The sequence below is a fragment of the Trichechus manatus genome, unplaced genomic scaffold, assembly GCF_000243295.1.
Source record: "Trichechus manatus latirostris isolate Lorelei unplaced genomic scaffold, TriManLat1.0 scaffold00028, whole genome shotgun sequence".
NCBI lineage: Eukaryota > Metazoa > Chordata > Mammalia > Sirenia > Trichechidae > Trichechus > Trichechus manatus.
Window position 1 is genome coordinate 17,841,942 of NW_004443964.1, and position 20,474 is coordinate 17,862,415.

The 20,474-nt window shown below is 51.9% G+C and overlaps 1 protein-coding gene across 2 annotated transcripts; it reads right to left on the reverse strand.

The window, feature by feature from the left end:
* Positions 1–6,584: 6,584 nt before the first annotated feature.
* Positions 6,585–19,890, reverse strand: LOC101357365 (angiotensin-converting enzyme-like). 2 transcript variants are annotated; one of them, XM_004374236.2, is made up of 14 exons: positions 19,668–19,890; positions 19,388–19,524; positions 18,206–18,364; positions 17,814–17,901; positions 15,212–15,355; positions 14,869–15,060; positions 12,913–13,010; positions 12,575–12,747; positions 10,442–10,665; positions 9,986–10,130; positions 9,469–9,567; positions 7,467–7,589; positions 6,963–7,150; positions 6,585–6,814 (listed from the first exon to the last, which is right to left on the reverse strand). In XM_004374236.2, exons 1-14 carry the CDS (start codon positions 19,888–19,890, stop codon positions 6,585–6,587), a joined length of 2,223 nt encoding a protein of 740 aa, XP_004374293.1. The 2 variants fall into 2 exon arrangements, with proteins under 2 accessions (XP_004374293.1, XP_004374294.1); XM_004374237.1 differs by lacking the exon at positions 7,467–7,589.
* Between the last annotated feature and the right edge of the window lie 584 nt (positions 19,891–20,474).

Sequence of the window (20,474 nt, forward strand, 5' to 3'; positions counted from 1 at the left end):
CCTTCCTCAGACACACCCTCTTCCACACCAAGACTCCCTCCACCCTGTATCCCCTTCACTCACCTTCCTCAGCTCAATTCTACCCACATCTTCACACACTCTCTACCCCTCCACATGAGCTAACACCGTGACCAGAGAAACTGACCAAATAATCCTCCAAATATGATCTGTTATGGCCAAAACACATTTAAAACACAAGAAAAAAAATCTGTGACATTTCTTGTTAAGCTGATCAGTGGAGCTCATAGGGAAGTCCCTACTCCTGCTTCAAACACATAAAACTAGAAAAACAAACCCGTTGCTGTGGAGTCGATTCTAACTCATAGCGACCCTATAGGACAGAGTAGAACTGTCCCATAGAGTTTCCAAAGAGCACCTGGTGGATTCAAACTGTTGAGCTTTCGGTTAGTAGAAGTAGCTCTTAACCACTATGCCACCAGGGTTTCCTCAAACACATAGACATGCTTAATAAAATGCATTATTTTTTAAAAATGCAAAATACAGGACTGAGCTGGAAATCAAGAAAGGGGGCTCTCCAGATACTAGAAATGAAGAGTGGTGGTTGAAGTTCCCTGGCCCACGTGGAAGGTTGAAGTATATCTATGTCCAAAGGGCTGCAGTATTGGTGCCTGCTTGGGGATAGGTGATCATGGTTGGAAGTGACACTTCCATAAAGCTGGGAGCCAGGAGATGACTTCCTCTCTAAGGGGGCCCTGTAAGAGGCAACCATGAAACTGATCTTGGGGACATCTTCACAACCTGGTGCATGCATGGGACCCTGCAGAAGGCTGTTTCCACTGAAGATGGCTCACAGGTCAACCTACCAAGTGCAAGAGAAATATCCAATGATCTGAGGGACAATAATGATAACCAACCCCCACTGGGCACTTTCCAGCTTCTAGGGACCATCTGAGGGCTTTAGCATATGAATCCTCATAAAGAACTCATGAAGCAGGTACTATGATCAACTTCCCCATTTTACAGATGAGGAAACGGAGCAAAGAGTGAAGGTGGGACTCAAATCCACAAGATTTGTTTCCAGAGCCTACGCTAAACTAAAGACACAATGAATGGTGGCAGAACACACCTGGGGAAGGACAGATCTCAGAGTAATCTGAAAGAGACTTAAAATACAGGGAAGGAAGGGAATCCGCGAAGCAAGAATAGGCTCTTGTGAAAACACAGGAAGTTTGAAAAAGGAACAGAGATGCCAGAAATGAAAAATGCAGTTATTAAATTGGAAAAACAAAACCCTCAATAGACAGGTTGAGAAGCAGAAGAATTGGGACCTAAGAAGACACAGCTGGGGCAATCGCCTGCAGCAGAGGATAAAGAGAGAAAGAGATGAGAAATATGAGCAAGAATTAGGAGACATGGAAGACAAAACAGAAAGCTCCAACCAGCTATAATAGAAGTCCTTGAAGTAGAGACTGGAGAGGATGGGGAAAGGCAACATTCAAAGAGATGATGGATGAGCGTTTTCAGAACAGAAGACAGATGTGAACGAGCTTGTTGTGCTTCCATAAGAAAACAGTCCCCGTGCAGGAAGTATCATGGGAAATTTATTGGAAGGCAGGTCGGGAGATGTGAGTTTTCCATTCAGCTCTGTCACTGAGTCGCTCTGGATCTTTCTCTCCATCTATCACATGAGGGGTGCTGATCTTGGCTTGATCTTCCAGCTCTCACATTCTGTGACTTGGGGATGTTTGAAATGTGGGGCAGATATAAAAAATCTCTATCAGGAGATGATGCATTCACTATAAAGACAGAAAACTACCAAGAATTTCTACATTATCTCATTTAATCTTCACAGCAATCATGAGAGAGGGTTATGAGAACAATTTTATAGATGTGAAAATGGAGGCTTAGAAAATTAAATTGATCAAGGCACATACGTAGTAAGTGCAGAGATGGGATTTGACTTAGGTCCAACTCCAAAGCCACTTGACTCACTCACATTAGAGCCAGGGTGGGGAAGGGGGCAGGGAGTTTGGAGCAGCTGTTCAGCAACCAAAAGAACTTTGGCCATGTGGGTAAGAGCTGGTCACTGAGGAGCGATCAGCAGGTGCAGCCTGGGAAAGCGCTCAGACCTCAGGGCCACCCTTAGAAAATGCCAGTTGGCCCCCTCTTCCTACTCTCACCACCTCCTCTTCCTCCGCCACCTTCCAGGTAGACCTAGTCTCTCCCCTCTCTCACCCAAGAAGGCAAAAACAGGAGTCTTTGAACAATTCTAATATTTCAAGAGATCTACTGGATAAGGCTGGTCACACCAACCCCAATGTGAAGTTTCTCTGCTCTTAATCTGAAGCTCATTCCATTCAGTGTTGAACACTGATGACCTCATATTGCTTACAGCTCCAGTAGGCAACAGGAGCCTCTGTGGCTCATAAACACCAGAAAGGGAATAACGTAACAATTGAGCTTTTTTTGGTGAGGGCAGGGACAGGAGGGCAAGATGGCAGAGTAGTCAGACCCTTCCTGTGGTCCCTTTTACAACAAAGACTCAAAAAAACAACTGAATTGATTATTTATGACAATTTAGGAGCCCTGAACATCAAAGTAAACGTTGAGGAATCAGACTGAGTGGCGGGGGAGGGAGAGATGGGTCAGAAGCAGCAAGGCAGCTGCCAGCCTGACCCAGCGGGAACGGCACCCTGCAGGCCGGATTGGCTGGCATGCATGGTGAGGCGGGCAGTGGCATTCAGGACAAATTATCCACTTCGGGAGAGACCAAGCAACGGAGAGTCTACTCAAGCCTCCAGAACCAGTGAAAAGTTTTCTCAATCGGCAAAAGATAAGTACATGCGTGGAACCCACTGTGTGGATCAAAAAACACGCTGTCTGGGAAGAACATCTCTCCTATTTACCTGCCTCCTCCCTGCTCTGCACTGGGTCCTGGGCTGGCTTCAGTGACTGCTGAGTCCCCTGGGCCAGAAGTAGGACCCATCATGCACCCTGAGCCATTCTCCTGGCCTTGAAGAGGGAACAAATTAACAAACGGAAAAAATAATCTGCCAGCTCCCCTAAGCTGGGAACTCAGGGTAGGCACAGCTCCTTTGTCTAAGCACAGGCATAAGGGGTCCACGGACTTTGAACACCTTTTACCCCTTTATAGACCTATGTGTGCCCATTTCAGCAGCGTAGGCCCTCATTAGCACAGTACAACAGGGTATATACATGAAGCCTAACTTCAACTGTATCAGCTATATGGTGAGGTGTCAGGTTTGTGACATTTGACACCACTCTACCCATTAAGCAGGGTCCTCACCTACCCACATCAGGGGCCTGAGGACTGGTGGCTCCACCCAAGCCACCTAGCCACCCATGACAGGGGTTCAAGAATAAGTGGTGCCTCCCAGTCCTTACATCCAACAGAATTGGGTGCCCATAATCCAGCTGCAAAACCCACCCACCTACGCACTGTAGGGAATAGGGACACACTTTCCTCCCAGACTCTCAGGGGTGGCCATCAGCCCTCTGCCTTGCTCAGTGCGTGACCCTCTACTGCAGCCAGATACCTGTGCCTACTCCAATTACTCCTGCCCATCTAGGACTGTAGGAGACAGCCTGCACCACACACTTGATGACTGACTACCTGGATACCTGAGCTGAACCCATACAAGAAAAGTAAACGGACTCTTGGGTTCACATACGTAGTAACAGATCTAACCACCTGGAGACAGGACATCAGAGCTTCAAAGCTGCCAATAATCAAACTAGCTCACGTGAGCAGCCTATTTGGGCATATCAAAACAAAGCAAGAAGCTAGGACACACAGTAAGCAAACATAAAATAAATAAATATAATAACTTATTGATGGATTGGACACAACAGTCAATATCAAATCATGTGAAGAGGCAGACCATGATGGCTTCAGCAAGCTCCCAAAACAAAGAATCAAGAAATCTTCCAGAGGAAGAGAACTTCTTGGAATTACCAGAGGTAGAATACAAAAGATTAATATACAGAACTCTTCCAGAGATCAGGAAGATCAGGCAAAATGCAGAATAAGTCAAGGGACATACAGACAAAGCAATAGAGGAACTTAATAAGTTTATAGAAGAGCATAATGACAAATTTAACAGGGTACAAGAATCCATAGAGAGAGCAAACAGAAATCCAGAAGATTAACAATAAAATTTCAGAATGAGACAACTCCATAGAAAGTCATAAGAGCAAAACTGAGGCAATGGAAGTCAGAATTAGTGAGACTAAAGCACTTGACACCAACTTATTTGAGGAAAAATCAGACAAAAGAATTTAAAAAAATAAAGAAACCCTAAGAATTATGTGGGACTGTATCAACAGGAATAATCTATGAGTGATTGGCGTACCAGAACAGGGAGGATAACAGAAAATACAGAGAGAATTGTTGAAGATTTGTTGCCAGAAAACTTCCCTGATATCATGAAAGATGAGAAGGTATCTATCGAAGATGCTCATTGAACACAAGGTAGATCCCAAAAGAAAGTCACCAAGACATGTTGTATGTTATAATCAAACTTGCCAAAACCAAAGATAAAGAGAGAATTTTAAGAGCAGCTAGGGATAAACTAAAAGTCGTCTACAAAGGAGAGTCAATAAGACTAAGCTCAGACTACTCAGCAGAAACCTGGTAGGCAGAAAGGCAATGGGATGACATATACAAAGCCTTGAAGGAAAAAAAATTGCCAGACAAGAATTATACATCCAGCAAAACTGTCTCTCAAATATGATGGTGAAATTACAGCATTTCCAGATAAACAGAAGTTTAGGGAATTTGAGCTTTGTTTGGCAAAGATCTTTTAAAACATCAGGCCGGGGAGGCACGATAGTTAAAGATGTCTTTGGTGGTAGAACCATTTAGAGGACATGTTTATAAACTCTATTGCCCTACAAAATCGTAAACAATGTCCATTCTCTTGTGTATCCAAAAAACCTCAGTTCCACATCCTGCCACACTGAACAGGCCTGCACAACTGAGCATGCATGCAACACATACAGACATAAAGACACACAAACATACACACACACGGGCACACACACACACACACACACACACACACACACAAACACAGACACCCACAGAGACACATACAGACCCACATATATAGACACAAGACCTACACACAGACACATACATATGCAGACACACACACACACGGACACACAAACCCAGAGACACACAAACACAAAGACACATGCAGAGGACACACACGCACAAACACAGACACACGTGAGGTGACCGGAGGACTCAAGGATATTGGGGGATGGGCCTAGCAAGGCATCAGCAAAGCCAGGAAGAGGCTCAGAGCCGAGGAGTCAGCCCCTGACAGAGGGGCCAGGCTGGCAGTAGGAGAAAACTGATCAGCTTCCATTTGATCAGGTTCTAAGTTTGGTGTTTAAATATTTGAAAAGTAGATTAGTCCTGTTAATTGAGAAGAGGACACGCACTGTGTTTAGAGTGGGGTCCCATTTAAAATATGTGCAGAGGAGAAAAAAAGGCTGGAAAGATATACACCAAAATGTCAACAGTGCTTATCTCTTGGTGTTGAAATTAAGGGTTTTTATTCTCTCTATAGTTTTCTGTAGCTTCTGAATTTTCTACAATAGCATGTAGATAAAAGTTATAAAAAGGCCTCTCAAAGTGACTTCCCCAAACCCATATCCGCCTTCCGGGGGAAGGCTCCGGGTGAGGCATGTATGCTGGGAGGCAGGCAATTCCTGCACGGCATGGCCACCACTAGGTTTCAGCAGTGGGGGGCCCCTCTCCAGCTGAGGCACAGGGGGCTCCCTGGTAGTAGGACCCCTGGTGAGGGCCTGGCCCTGGGAGCAGTGTCCGAGTGTCTCTGTCAGGAAGAAGGCTGTCCACTCATGCAAGGGAACTTGGAGCTGCTGCTGGCCTTGAAGGGAGGGGGTAGGCAGGAGCCTGAGGTGACCCCTGGGCCAGTTCTATACCCACAACAAATCAGGCAGATCCAGGGCACTCTCCTCCAGGCAACCAGGGGACAGCCAGGGCCTTCCCTCTGGGGTCCTGGCCATCTATGGGGACAGCTGGGGCAGGGAGCAGAGTGGGGCTGGGTCTTGGGCAGGACAGTGGCTCTAGAAGTATGGGGACATATCTCTTCCTGCTTTGCTTCCCAGAGTCTCCTGCGTCGGTGCCCTGGCGGGCAGGACACTGGGCCGCTGCCTGGGCTGGAGGGAAGTCAGGCTTGGGGGTTGCTTGGTGCTGGCAATAGAGCTCTGGGGGTTCTTCAGGCTCTTCTCTGGGGGAGGATGATGGAAGACACCCAGGAAAGCGACCCACCGACTGCCAGGAGGTGGGAGAGCAGCCCTGTCCCTGTCCCTGGCTTCCCGTGAGACACACACTCAGACAGGGAGGGGAGGACCTTTAATTGTATTCACAGAGAGACTCGGTGGGGGTCTTTGAGTCAGGCTGCTGGTGCCTGGAGACTGGGGGTGAGGGCAGAGGTGGCTCGAGGTCAGGAGGACGAACTCGTGCCCAGAATGGAGGCAGATGTGGAGGGCTCAGGGCAGGGAGGAGGAAGGCGGACTGGCGAGTCCTGGAACCCCTCGCCCCCATCTCAGCTGTCCCTGTTGTCCTCTCAGGAGTGTCTCAGCTCTACCTCGGAGCCAAACTGGGGCCCTCGCTGTAGATGGCGGAGGCTGTGCTGGCGGATGCTGAAGAGCCGCTGGGTCAGGCCCAAGGTGGCCACCAGCAGGGCGACGCCCAGGAAGAGTAGCACCCACTGGCCCACACGGGCCTGGTGCGCCTCCAGGTCCAGGCCCAGGAAGTTGACGCGGCCGCTGCCCGTGAGGGAGGCTTCTGAGCGAGCTGGGAGGGAAGCAAGGAGAGCAGGGTGGTGGGCAGGGCCGGGGGCCGCTAGCCTGCTTCCCTGTCCTTGCTCTGAGGCCAGACTGCAACCTATCTGAGCTGGGGAGGGGTCTGGGCCTGGGGCTGGAGGTGGGGTGGGTGGTCGTACCAGAGTTTGGTGTCCAGTTGTACTGGGGCCAGCCCAGCTTCTCCCCGTGCCGCCCGTTCTCAGTGAGGAGCCAGTCCAGCAGCGGCTTGAAGTAGTTCATCATGGCTGAGGCGGACATGTTGGGCTGTCCTGTGATCAGTCTCATGGCTTCCGGCCATGGCTTACTGAAGCCCAGCTTCATGGCGTCCCTGGGGGAACACCGGAGGGAGGGAAACTGAGTCAGGAGGACAGGTGGAAAGCCTCACTGCCCCTCCTGCCCCAACCTAACGCCCACCCTCTGTGCCCCTCCTCCAACCTACGCTTCCCTTTGAGATTGGGAAGGGCTGGGCAGGTCTGGGGGTCAGGGGTGAGGAGGGATGATCTGGGCCTAGAGGAGCCCCTAGTCCCCCCACTGGAGACGGCACATCAAGGCTGGGAAGTGGCAGGTGCTCCCAGAATAGTCCCCGGTGGGCTCCTTGGGGCTGCAGGGCAAGGGTCAGAAGAGAAAACATTCAGAAGACTCACGCCAGGCGCTTCCCTGCCTCCTTGGACTGGTAAATGTCACACTTGTGCAGGGGGCCCTGATGCCCAGCTGCCTGGCACAGTGCCTCATGGAACTGGAACTGGATCACGAAGCTGACGAAGTACCTGTGGCGGAGGGAAGGCCACTGAGCCCCAGCCTTTCTCCCTGTGATAGTTCCCCAAGGCACAGCAGAGCCAGCCACCCCAACTCCCCCTGCAGTCAGGATGCCAGGACAAGCCCATGCGGACCTTCCCCAGCACCACCCGTGAGGCTGCATCCTCATCTTGGGAAGGCCTGCTCTGAGGGGCTCCCAGGATCAGCCATGTATGGGGTGTGGTCGGGGCAGGGCTCTTCAAAGATTTGGTAGGCTGCTTTTGAGGCAAAGAAGTCTCCATTCCTGCAGTATATGCAAGTAGGGGCTAGGTGTTGCTGAAAGGGCCTCAGATATCTGGGAGGGAGGTCTGGGTGGAGAAGCCAACCCAAATGATCCTCTTTTGCCCAGGGCAGCAGGAATTCCCTGGTAGAAATCTGGTCCAGGCTGCAGCAATCCCTCAAAGCCTGGAGAGGTTTTAAAGAATGTCCCAAACCAGAGGCTCAGGCCTCCCCCTTAGAATGCTGGGCACAAGCCACGTGCCACTGGCATCCCCTGAAAGTGCTTTGCTAAGGCTGCTGGGCAGAGTTTGGAATGTGTTTTTCCATAGGCGCCAAGTCTCGTTTGCCCACCCCGGCCTGAACTGTCTGCTAAGCTTGATGCTAACTATCACGCAGGCAGGCTTCTATGTGAAAGCGAGGACCACCAGCTTGGAACCCCAGACACCACTCTCGAAGGTGGGCTGGGGCCTTTCCTAATGGGTCATCCCTGGCACACTGTCCAGTTCAGGCTTGTTCTGGGGTGCCCAGTGAGGAGTCTCCTCGGGCCTCTGCCCACTGCTGCCATCTGGAGCTTCTGAGCAGATCTCTCCCCTCTCCTGACCTCCAGGGGACAGAATTCACCCATAAACTGTTAGGGCTTGAATATATCCTGACATTGTGCCAGGTGCTGGGAGGGAAGGGAGAGCATGGTGGTCAGGAGCTCTCCTTGGTCTCCCAAGAACGGGCTAGAGGCCGCCGTAGCCCACCTGGGGCTGCCCTCGATGTCTTCTGCACCTTGCTTCATAGAAAGCCTGGGCTACCTCCTGGGATCCATGCATCCCAGAAGGGCTCCAGATCCTGAAATCACCCTCAGATGAGTGCTTAGAAGGAAGGGGGCTGGCCTGGGCACATTCACGCTAAGGCTATGAGACTCATAGACCTAGTGTGTTTACACATTCCTTTGAAAAGTGTAGTAAAGGCTAAAATAGCCACCATTTTCCCAGCATATGCTAAGAACTTAACCCTCATGACAGTCCTGTGAAATAGGCATTGTTAGCCCCTTTCAAAGGTGAGGAAACTGATGCTCACAAAGATTGAGGAATTTGCTCAAGAAAACCAAGTAGTGTAGACAAATTTGAACCCAGTTTTGTCTGACCCCAAACCTGTGACTGGAACTGTGCCCCTATCAACACTGGGTCTCTGATCCTGAGTTTTAGTGTATAGAAGGGTCTTTCAAGTACAATTAAAATAATATCACAGACAATATGTTCAATATATAGGAAAGTACTCACAATCTTATTTTAAAAAAAACAAACGAAAGAGTGCTCGGGTCATGATGTAGCTGTATGTCATGGTTAATGTCAACTACCCAGCCATGGCCTCATAGCCATTAGCAAGTATTTATAGGTTTAGTTTCTGTTTTCAACTGTTTGGATGTTAGAGGCTCTCATCACACCAAAACAATGTTTAAAGAAACCCCCGTCTGCCTTGGTAGCGAATGAGTGGGCCCAGGCCACTGCATCCTGTGACCTGGCTCCCCCAGGGCTGCCTGACTGAGTGAGCAGTCCCCGATGGGCAGCTCTAGGGTTTAAATGATAAGCTGCAGGCACTGCTACCTCCCCTCATGGTGTGCCCTCCTCCCTTCCCCATTACCTGATGTAAGGCACACTTGAAGGAATGTGGAACTTGGCCCCCGGGTCAAAGTCACCTTGAGACCTGGGCACAGGGGGGCAGAGGCCCTGGTACTTCAGCCTGTTGAGAGGAAAGATCCATTGGAGGGAGAGGTCAGGAAGAACCAAGCTGGAGGGAGTTGGCATTTTTGACTTGAAGGATGGTCCCTGCACCTGGGGCTCCACTGGGTATTCCAGGCTCCTGTGTGCTGTGTCTCTGTGCACAACCAATCCCTTACGTACCCCATCACTTTACAGACACTTGCACGCACACACACACACTGACCCATATGCATGCACACAAACACACTCACAGACATCATATACACACTATTCATCAGATACAATTACCACATGCACAGACACACAGGCACCTCCCCGCTCACATATACATACAAACACGGACTCACACTGGCCCAGCCACGTACTCACAGGCACACAGACACTCACAGAGAACCACCTCCAAGAGCCTCCCCCAAACCCCAGAAGCATTCTTGAACCTGAGGCTCCACCACTCCTGGTTGTAGTTCTCCTTGTTGATGCTTCCGTCAAATACCCTCCAGCGCCACTGGTCGATGAGGTAGCTGAAGGGGATAAACGTGATCTTGTCCAGTGCCATCTTCATTAGAAAATTGATGTCGTGCTCTGCCAAGGGAAGGGGGCCCAGCCATCAGATAGATTTCCGCCTCCTGCTGGCTCCTGGCAGCTCTGCGTGTGTATGGTGGATGGAGAGGGAGGCCACTCTACCTCTTTGGGTCCTGCCACTCCATTTGCCTCTTGGATGGTCTGTGTATTCCATCCTTCTAGGCTCACCATGCTGGTGGCCCCCTTACTCTCCACTACCTTACCCCAAATCTCTTCCCCCGGGCCACTAAATTCCCTCTTTCTCACCTCCCAATCTCAGCCACCCCTTCCTGGTTCCTGAGTCTACCCAGAACCTCCCATTCCTCTCTCACCGTAGCCGCCACCCTCGCTACTCAGCAGGTTGATGCTGTGTAGGTGCTGGGGCGTAGAAACCGAGAGGGCCAGCACATCCCCAATGGCTTCATGAAAGCCAGGGTTGGCACCCTGCCGTAGGGCCAAAGGCAAGTCCTTGTACTGCATGAAATACTGTATGTGGCCCATTTCGTGGTGGGCCACCACCAGGTCTTCCATGTCCACAGTGGTGCACTGCTTGATCCTGGAAATACGAGATGGAGGGGGGACACATGTTGAAAGAGGGACAGTGAGGAGCCCAGCTGACCTTACTGAATACAGAGCAGAGCCCATCACTGCTGTGTGCAGGGAACCCAGCATTATGGAAGGAAAACGAAGAGGAGATGGGGAGTGAGCCTGAGACAGAGGGAATCTGGGGGTTGGAAGCCCCTGAAGAGCAGTCAGGCCATTCCTCTGCCTCCAACTTTCCTGAATAACTCCAGCCCACACTGCCATGTTGCTTTGTAACTGTACAAAGTACTTGCTCTAGGGGCACTGGGACACTCAGTTGTGTTCAGGGCATTACTTTATAGAATGTGTCCTGCGGTTTCCCATGTACACATGTTTTCTCTCTCCTAAGACTTAGGCTTCTTGAAGAAACAATAGTGTCTGAGCTCTTCTGCATCTCATCCAGTCCAATACCAGTAAGCCTATTTATTCACTCCAAGCTCCTATGGCCAGGACTGAAATGACATCTGCAGAGCTTCCAAGCCAGAGGGTTCTACATCCCTCTTGCTGGCCTTTCCTCATCCTCTTTTGTAAGCCAGTTTCAGTGGCAGGAAATCCTTCTTGGATCTACCAAGTTTGGGTCCACCCCACTTTTCTGTCATTCTCATCAGGGAAGGGGTAAGAGCTTCCCAGAAAGCTGGTCATAATGAGGTTGGGGTCTGTCAACCTTCTCCTCTGCCTCCCCGTTTAAGGGAGGATCCCCAAAGAGCTCTCACCCCGCCTTGATCCTGTCCACCCCCGGCCCTATAGTACAGTCCTCATGCCTTTGGGGACTGGATCTCTGTGTCTATTCTTCTCCTAAGAGACACTTCATCAGCTGTGGCCGATCATCTTTGACACTTTTCCCAAGAGGTGAAGTCTTTTTCCCTTCCCTTGAGTCTGGGCTTGCCTTATGACTTGCTATAGATTAATCAATAAAATGCTTAGCCTTTAACAAGCCTGGCTGCTTCTGCTTTTGCTCTGTGGGATGCCAGCTGCCATGGAAGAAATAAGATTGTCTGAGATTGCCATACTGTGAGGAAGCCCAATATAGCTACATGGATAGGTTGCCTGGAGAGAGAAATGCCTGGCAACTCGCAGCTGTTCCAGCCGTCCCAGCCCAGGCATCTGAAATGTGAGTGAAGAAGCCAACTTGAACATTCTAGCCCCAGCAAAAGGATAAAAAACTGAGGAACCCAACCAATAGCCAGAACCAAGACCCCAAACAGATGACCCCAGTTTAGCCATCCTAGCCATCTCCAGCCATTACAGCCACCCCAGCTGAGGTCTCAGTCACTGAGGAGCCAGGTCAAGCCAGTTCCACTGTGTACTGCCTGAATTTCTGACCCATAAAATCATAAGCATGATAAAACAGTTATTTTACACACTGTTTGGGGGTGGTTTGTTTTGTAGCAAAAGATAACTGAAACACTATCCTTGGGTGAAGACAACTTCTGAACCTCCATCAGTTGTGAGGATGGATCTGTGCAAAGTGTCCCCATCCTCATGTACCTCCCTGTGTCAAAGCACAGGCACAGAGGGAGTGGGCAAGCTGCAAGCAGGAGTTGCCCTGGAATGGCGGGGGGTGGGGGGGGGGGGGGGTGGCGCCTGAACAGCTCACATAATGCTTAAACCCAGGACTGGGATCTTGAGCCCTGACCAACTGTCCAAGGTTATCAGCACTTGAGGGGAGACCCTCATTTGGTGGAAGGGATTCTCCTGCCAGAAGCCAATGGCTGAGCTGGGGCCAGGTCCAACTCTCTTGACCCTCAGTCCCAAACTCTGGCCCCTGCATCCCTTCTCTCTCTGCTCACTCTGGCTGAGGGAACTGCAATGGAGGCTTGACTTGGCTCACCTCCTTACCCACTGGGCTCAGCATAAGGTCCCCGGCTCCAGCCTGGACATACCGGAAGTCCTCGCCATTGTAGAAGTCCCAGGAGGAAGCATGGCACACCACCTCCCGCCCATCTGTCGGCTTCTCCAGCATCGACTTGTTCCAGAACAGCGGAGGAACGGGCAGCAGCCCCAAGGAAGCAAAGAAATTGTCGGCTTCCTCAAACATCCTTTTGGGTGTCCAGCCCTACAAGAAGGAGTGTTGCGTGTGCCTCAGGGAGGGAAGCTACTGGGGTGGGGGAACTCTTCAGTCTGAGAGCCCTCTCCCACTCTGGCAGGGTCTTCCCTCCCCAGTGCCCTGGGGCTGCCCACGGAGGAATAAGAGTGGGAGGATAGGGCCCCGGGTGCAGACCTGGTTTATCATAGCCTCGGTGGCATCCAGCTTGGGGGCCGAAGGGAAGGGCACTACCAAGTCATAGATGTTGGACCAGGTTTGGGCCCACATGTTCCCTGGAGGCGGGTGGGGGAGAGACGGTGGAGAGAGGAGAGACAGATGGTACTTCTTAGGCTCATCACCACTATTCAGGAAGAAGGAACCATCTTGCTAATCATAATAGTGTCTCCTGAGCACCTACTGTTTGCAAACTGTGCTGGGCATTAGACATACATCATTTTCAATCCGCACATCAAACCTGCAAAGTCGATGATTGTATTGGCTTACAGATGATGACCTTGTGGGCCATCAAGGAATCAAGGTGGTCTTCACTGTACTGGGAGCAGTGAAGGTCAATGTGACTAACACCTGTTTACAAAGAAGCTCCGGTCCCTGGAACATCTATGCACATGTGGCCACAACTTACTGAGCACTGCGCCAAGGATATTACGTAGATTAACAGGTAATCCTCACTGCAACCAGATACTGTTATGATTCCCATTGTTGCAGTAGAGGAAATTGAGGCTTGCAGAGTTAAGTAACTGGTCCATGGGCTCAAGGCTCCTAATCAACGGGACTGGGATTTAAAGACAGGCAAGTGTCTGCCTCCAGAACCCATGCTCTAGACCAATCACTCTGCTGTGTCCCCTCCTCATGGCCTGAGGTTAATGCAGGTCACCTGTCAGTGACTCTGGCAAGAACCACCTGTGTCTCCTTCAGAAGAGGCTGATGACCCTGAGTTTAGGGTAAGAGGAGAAGAGAGTCCAGTTCTTCAGGATTGGAGAAAAGGAAGAGAATCAAAAAAATGAGTAGAAAGATTCAGGAGTATGTTTGTAGTAGAGACTCTTTCATAGCCAAGGGGGATTAAGCTTGAATTTACATCAGATTGGAGTTTCCAGCTTAAAACGGTGAAAGAGAGAGAGAGAATGAGCGTGAGCACGTGAGTGAGCCAGTGAGTGGCCACTCCTCTTTGTCTGATCGTCAGGGGGCTGAGTTGTAACACAAGCTTTGCCTCAGCTCCCTGAGCCACCCTGGGCATGTTGCTCCCCTTTTTGGGGTCTCTGTTCCTCAGTCATTGAGCTGATGTCCACCCTGATGTTCTTTGGTCCCACCAGAGAAGGATCAAGGAGGGCTAGTCTTGGGCTACAAAAACTCTCCAGGCTGAGCAGAAAACTAGACCCAAAGTTGGACCATCTTGCCCCAGGTTCTGGGTCTCCCTTGATTTGTAAATGGTCTGTGGCCCTGGCTGGCCTCTCTGCTCACAGTACTGTGGGTGTTGTAGCCCCCTGGAAAGTGTTTCCCGTGGACCAACAGGGACAGAAAACTGGTAGCCTCTACTTTGCTCCAGTCCCTACAACTCCTTATTATCTTTCACTGCCTATTTTATGCAGTCTCCTGCCTTAGATACTTGTATTTACAACCCCTGAAAAATGAGGATGCAAAAGTTGAGGTGTATCTACCTACTCGAGGTTCTTCCTTGTTCTCCTAGCTCCCTTAGCCCGAATGCTGGGTCTGTGCCGTCATCAGGCCCCCATTATCCATCTGTCAAAACCTCTCATCTTTCAAGGCTCAATACCACCTCTGGGTGAAGCCTTCCCAGCTCCCCCTACAGCACCCTCCTCACCCTCCTGTAGTACGCTGCCTCAAATTATGGTGGCTGAGGAGGTCTCCCCAGATGAGATTGGGAACACCTTTGTAATCCCTCCTTCCCATCTATGGTGACCTGCACAATGTGGATCTGTAGCAAATGTGATACCAAATGCGAGTAGGGGTTCTTCTCCGCCCCCAGCCTTGGCAACATTCCCTCCTTGTTCAGTCTTCACTCTCTCAACCAGAAGCGCCATCTGCAGCCCCTTCCCAGCCTGCTCTCTGCCCCCTGGCCAGCCCTGTCCTGACCCTCACCCCCACAACTCAGAGCCCAGCACTTGCCCTCACCCAGTAGATGTGCAGGAATAGGGCCCTCCAAATTGATGTTCTGGGGCCCATAGTGGCGGTGCAGGGCACGGCGCACGTAGGCGTGCAGGTTCAGGTAGAGTGGCTGAAGCTCCTGGAAGAGCAGCTCCAGGTCGTGTTCCAGCAATGGTGTCTCATACATAGCTCTCCACGAGTCCCCTGCATCTTTGTAGCCTGCAGAAGGGACAGAGCCAGGGTCTCAGAACACCTGCCTGTTTCCTCAGGGCCTACTTTTCCCCAGCATTAGGGACACAGAGGACCTCTCTGAGGAACTCCAGAAGGATCGGGGTCCAGAGAGCAGCTGTTGTTGGCAAGAAGGACTCACCGTTGAGCTTCGCAGCCTTGTTGCTGAGTTCCACGTATTTGGGGAAAAGAGGAAGGATGGCTCTCCCCACCTTGTCTCTCCAGCCCTCCCATGCCCATAACAGCTCTTCATAGTTCCGGGATGTGGCCATCAGCTTCGTCAGATCTGGAAGCAGAAGGGCGTTGAAAGGCTTGAGTTCCCAGCCCTTGGCTCAGCTCTGGCCTCCTCTAAAGGTGAACCCAGCTGTAGAATTTCAGAGCTAGAATAAACCTGGTATGATCATGTGGAAGTGTCTGTACCGGCCTCAAGTCTAGTGAAATGGGAGAAAGGGTGGGAGCAACATTTGCCGGGAATTTACGCGGTGCCAGGCCTAGGCTGGGCGCTGCACATACGCGCTTTCACGCAGCTGCAGGGTTTCAACAACCCGTGAGGCACATGCTGTCCCTCTTCCATGTGAGCAGTTTGGTAACATGGCTGGGTCCTCCAGCAAGGAAGGGGCAGAACTGGGGTGCAAACCAAAGGCGTCAGACTCCAGAGTCTCTGCTTGTTTGTTCCTGCTTACCACCCTTCTGCCCCTAGGGGGAGATGGCTTGGAGGCCAAAAGACTCGAGTTCTTCTGGTCCTATCACTAACCACCGATATCACCTTGGGCAGGTCACTGGACCACTCTTTCCCTGTCGGTAAGATGGGAATGGGGCCTTGGTGGCACAGTGGTTAAGAGCTTGGCTGCTAACCAAAAGGTCAGCAGTTCGAATCTACCAGCTGCTTTTCTCTGTCCTGTAGGGTTCTACTCTGTACTCCAGGGTTGCTATGTCAGAATCAACTCGACAGCAATGGGTTTGGTTGGTTTTGGAAGATGGGGATGATATCGGCCCTCACAAGGTCCCTAGTAGCGCAAACAGTTTATGCTCAACTGCTAACCTAAATGTTGGCAGTTTGCACCCACCCAGCGCTGTCGAAGAAGAAAAGGCCTGGCAATCTGCTTCTGTAAAGATTACAGCCAAGAAAATCCTATTCTGTAACACATGGGGTTGCCATGAGTCGGAATTGACTCCTTGACAACCACCACCACCAGCCCTCACAGGGGAGTGCAGATCAAATTGGAGTGTGGGGCCCCTGAGCAGGGCTGTGCCTCTTTCATCTCTGTGTCATCCCCCTCCTCAGGTCCATGAATTGGTATTGAACTGGACTGAATAAAAGAACAGTTGTGAAGACTGTGAGAGTACGAAGAACCAAGCATCCTCAGGGAGCCAGAAGTTCAGGTTTCCATCCTGCCGAAGCTACCCACTAAGTGTGTGGCCTCCTGGACTATAATATGGAGCTAAAACCTGCTTCACAGAGCTGGGGCGAGGATCACGTGAGATCAGGATGTCAATCTGGAGCTTCTCACAGGCATAAGGGATGGCTTCCCCTTGCCCTGGCCCTGCCTGAGGCGGAAGAATGCAGAGGGCATTCGGTGCTAGCCGAGCCCTCGCTATTTGACTCGCACTCTCATCCTATTTCAGAACACGCTGCATGGTATCTACTCATTTCTCACGGAGAAAGTAAAATCAAATTAATTTTGTCTGGAAAGAATTTATTCCGAGGATTTCGCATCTATCCCCTGGTGATGTGAGTCTCTGGTTTTTATGGGTGCTTCTTATTTTTACTACATGGTAGTGTGACCTGCTGGCCCAGCCTGGGATTAAGAGGCTGGCCAGTAGGGGGCTGGATGTCACACTCCCTTTAATGCTCTTCTCCATATGCGGACGTGCTCACGCGCGCGCGCGCGCGCACACACACACACACACACACACACACACGTGCCTCTTCCCACGCTTGCGTGCTTGCCCACATACACAACCTACAGACTCAACCCCTGTTTCGGGAAAAACGGTTTCTCTCTCCTGTTTATTTTCCATTCCCCTTCCTATTTGTCATTGTTCTAACGTGGGAGCTGGGTGGGGAGCCAGGAAGAGACCATTTCTGGGTGGAGATTCCTCTAGGAGGGATGTTTACTCCTCTAGCTCCCGGCCTTGGAAGTGTCTGTATGCAGGGACTTGGATGTCATGGGCTGGCGAGTGGGTTGGAAGAGCCAGCTGGAGTGGAGGGAGGCAGAGGGGGCAACCCAGAGCCAGTGCGCTGGCGCCCAGCAGGAAGTGGCGTGGAGGAAGTGGAGTGGAAACAGCATAGGCTGAGGAGTCGGGAGGCCAGGTTCTGTGTGCCTACCAGCTGGCTGACCCATCCTGTCTGGGGTGGGGGTGGGGGTCAGAGAGCCAGAGCAGGTGGAAGACAAGAATAGGAAGGCAGATGGATGGGAAGGTGCCTGGAGTTAAGTCTCCACTGGCGCTCCAAGTACGGAGTCCAAGCCCCTGAAATCCACTGCTCTGAGGGGCAGAGTGTGGAGAAACCTGGCTCCAGTCAAAGAGGGGGAATGGAGTGTCCTGAGGGGACCAGAGGGCACAGGGGAGGATCCCAGGGAGGGGCCGTGCACTGGACCTAAGTGGTGCAGAGAAGCCGCTGGCGGAGAAGAGGACTAGGCCAGGCGTGCCAATCCCATGAGTTAGGAAGACCTCACCTGCCAGCACCGCCAACGTTATGCACCCAGCCCCTAGACTCTCACTCATCCCCCAGGTGTGCTCACCAGGCTCTAGCTGTAGACAAGTGCCATTTAGATGGCACACGGAGGCCACGCTGTAAGTGGTCTCCATGTCCAGCAGGATCTGGTTGTACTGCAGAGAAGAAGAGAGGCAGTGAGCTGCAGCCCCTGGCTCCTGGCCCCTCTACTGCCTGCTCTGCCCCAGTCCCCCATCTAGAAGAGCTGGGAGAGTAGAGGGGCTGAGGGAGCATGTTTCCAAAGTGCTGCCTTTGCAGTAATTCTGTAGGTGTCTGTCGGCTTGGCAGCTGTAGCATTTCAATAAATCAAAGAGGAGGAAGCAGCGCGAAGGTCAGGCCCTATGCTGGGCTCACTCCTCGAAGCTGGGCCCTGACCTCAACCTTGGATTCTTCATTCCCCGCTACCCCCAAACTACACACCTGCTCCAGCTCCTCAACAGGCAGCGCCGCCTGATCCAGGTCCTGAACCTTCTTTATGATCCGCTTGGTGGTAGTGTTCTGGAAGTTGGTCACATCAAACTGCCTGGCCCAGGTGCCATACTTCAGGGTGTGGTTTGCCAACTCCAGGTTCTTTTGCAGCTGAGGGCACAGGGAGACAGTGTCATGAGGCCCAGGAGCTATGGAGAGGTCTCTGAGCAGGAGGTACCATTGATGGGGACCGGAGGTGGGGGAGCCAAGGGGACTCGGGTTGGGGGTGAGGGGGACAGTTTGCAAATGGCTGCCTTTGCCTAAAAGACTCTCTTCAGCCTGGACTATGTAATAATGTCCCAAGGCAGTAAGTGCCCTGGACAGATGCAAACAGTCCAGGGAGACATATCCTGTCAGGCTGGAGAAGGGGAAGCCCCCCATGTGTCTTAAAGGTTGTTAGGAATGAGGCAGCTTGGTATTAGCTCGGTGATCTCAGGCTCTGGGCTCAGGGTCCTATCTCTAAAATGGGAATAAGAGCATCAGTTTTGCAAGGCTGTTGAGGAATGAACAAGGCAACAAATGTCAGCGCCAAGGAACAGTGCCTAGCACACAGTAGGTCTTCAAGCAATGTTAGTTCTCTGTGGCTGGGCTGCAGCTCACTTTGGTATCACCTGTGCTCAACCAAGCAGGTGGGGAAGGAGGGTGGAGGGGCAACGTGGCCCTCGCTATGGTGGCAAACAGCCTTTCAATCTTTCAGAAAACGACTGTAGCATCACTTATTTATGTACAAATTATCCCGTTTTTAAGAAGAAACTAGTAGTGAGAGAAAAATTGTTCAGGTATTGAGTATATGCCCACCCAAATATGAACCTGAATACTGCTTTAAATATTTCATTTGGATTTTTCACAAATTCTGAGAGCCATTCCCCTCCCCCGCCGCCATCTCTCTGAGGTGATACCAGGGGAGGGACAGGCGGGGCCCCCAGCCCAGGTTCTCTTCTGTTTTGGAGGTAAGGTCCCGGGTGGGGGCAGCCAAGGCACCCAGGAGTGGGAGTGTGTGTGTGTGTGTGTGTGTGTGTGTGTGGTGTGTACACTTGGATGTGTGTGTCTGTGTTCATGTGGTCTGTATGTGTATGTGTGCGCATGTCAGTGTGCATGTGTGTGTGTGGTGTGTGGTGTGGAGATGTCTCCCACCAGAATCTTGCTGGTCTCTTGGGTGATGTTGGTGTTGTAGTTCCAGTTGGCCTCAGCATATTCGTTCCAGATGACCTGGGCTGTCTTGTCATATTCTTCCACAAACTTCTGGGCCTCAACCTCATCTGTCACCAAGTCTGTGGGACAGAGTGGAGGAAAATAGACAAGCCCTTCCTTCCCGTCTCTGCCCTCCACCTCCTCCTGGGACCCCTCCTGCCACCCCGGCCTCTCCTACTCGCCCCTCCCTTGCCCTGCCCCTCCCCCAGCCCGCCAGTCCCACTTGGGCTCTGGGTTGTCCAGTTGGTTGTGGTCTGGCTGGTTGTGGCCTGGCTGGTTGAGGTCTGGCTGGTTGTGGTCTGGCTGGTTGTGGTCTGGCTGATTATCCCTTGGGTGATTGCTGTCTGGCTGGTTGTCACCTGGCCGGGGACCAGCAGGGGTTGCTCACAGCAGAGCAGCAGGAGGAGGAGGCTGGGCAGTCCCGGAGGAGCCCAACCTTGGCCCATGGCCGCAGGAGAGCAGAGCCCTGCAGCCACCAGCCCTTGGCCAATAAGAGCGTAGCCTACAGTATGACCTCATAGAGCCGTGTGCGGCCAGCCTGCCCCCGGGGGCCCTCAGATCCGGGGAGAGACAGGCCCAAGCCCATCCCAGGGCTCTGCTGGTGCAGGGCTCAGCTGGGAGGAGCTGACCGGACCCTGGGGACTCACCTTAGTGCCCACCCCACCTCACCCTGGGCTTTACCAATGCCTTCCGGGTAATTGTCGGGCAGTGGCGGGCGCCACTGATATTCTGGCCAGCCCAGGACCTCGCCATTGCGCTGGTTCTGCTCCTGCAGCCACTGGCTGACCGGCTGGAAGTAGTTGAGCAGCGGCTGGGCGTCCAGGGTATCTGAGCCGATCATGTCCTTCAGCAGCTCCTGCCAGGGCCTTGAGGAGCCTGCCCGAAGAAGCTCTCTGGAGCAGAGTGGGCAACCGCGGGCACAGGGAGCTCAGGCTGAAGCCTGAGACCAGCCCACCCTTACACCCGCACTGGACTCTATGAAGGGTGTCGGGGGATGTTTGTCTTTCTCCATGCCAGCCAGAAGGCCCTC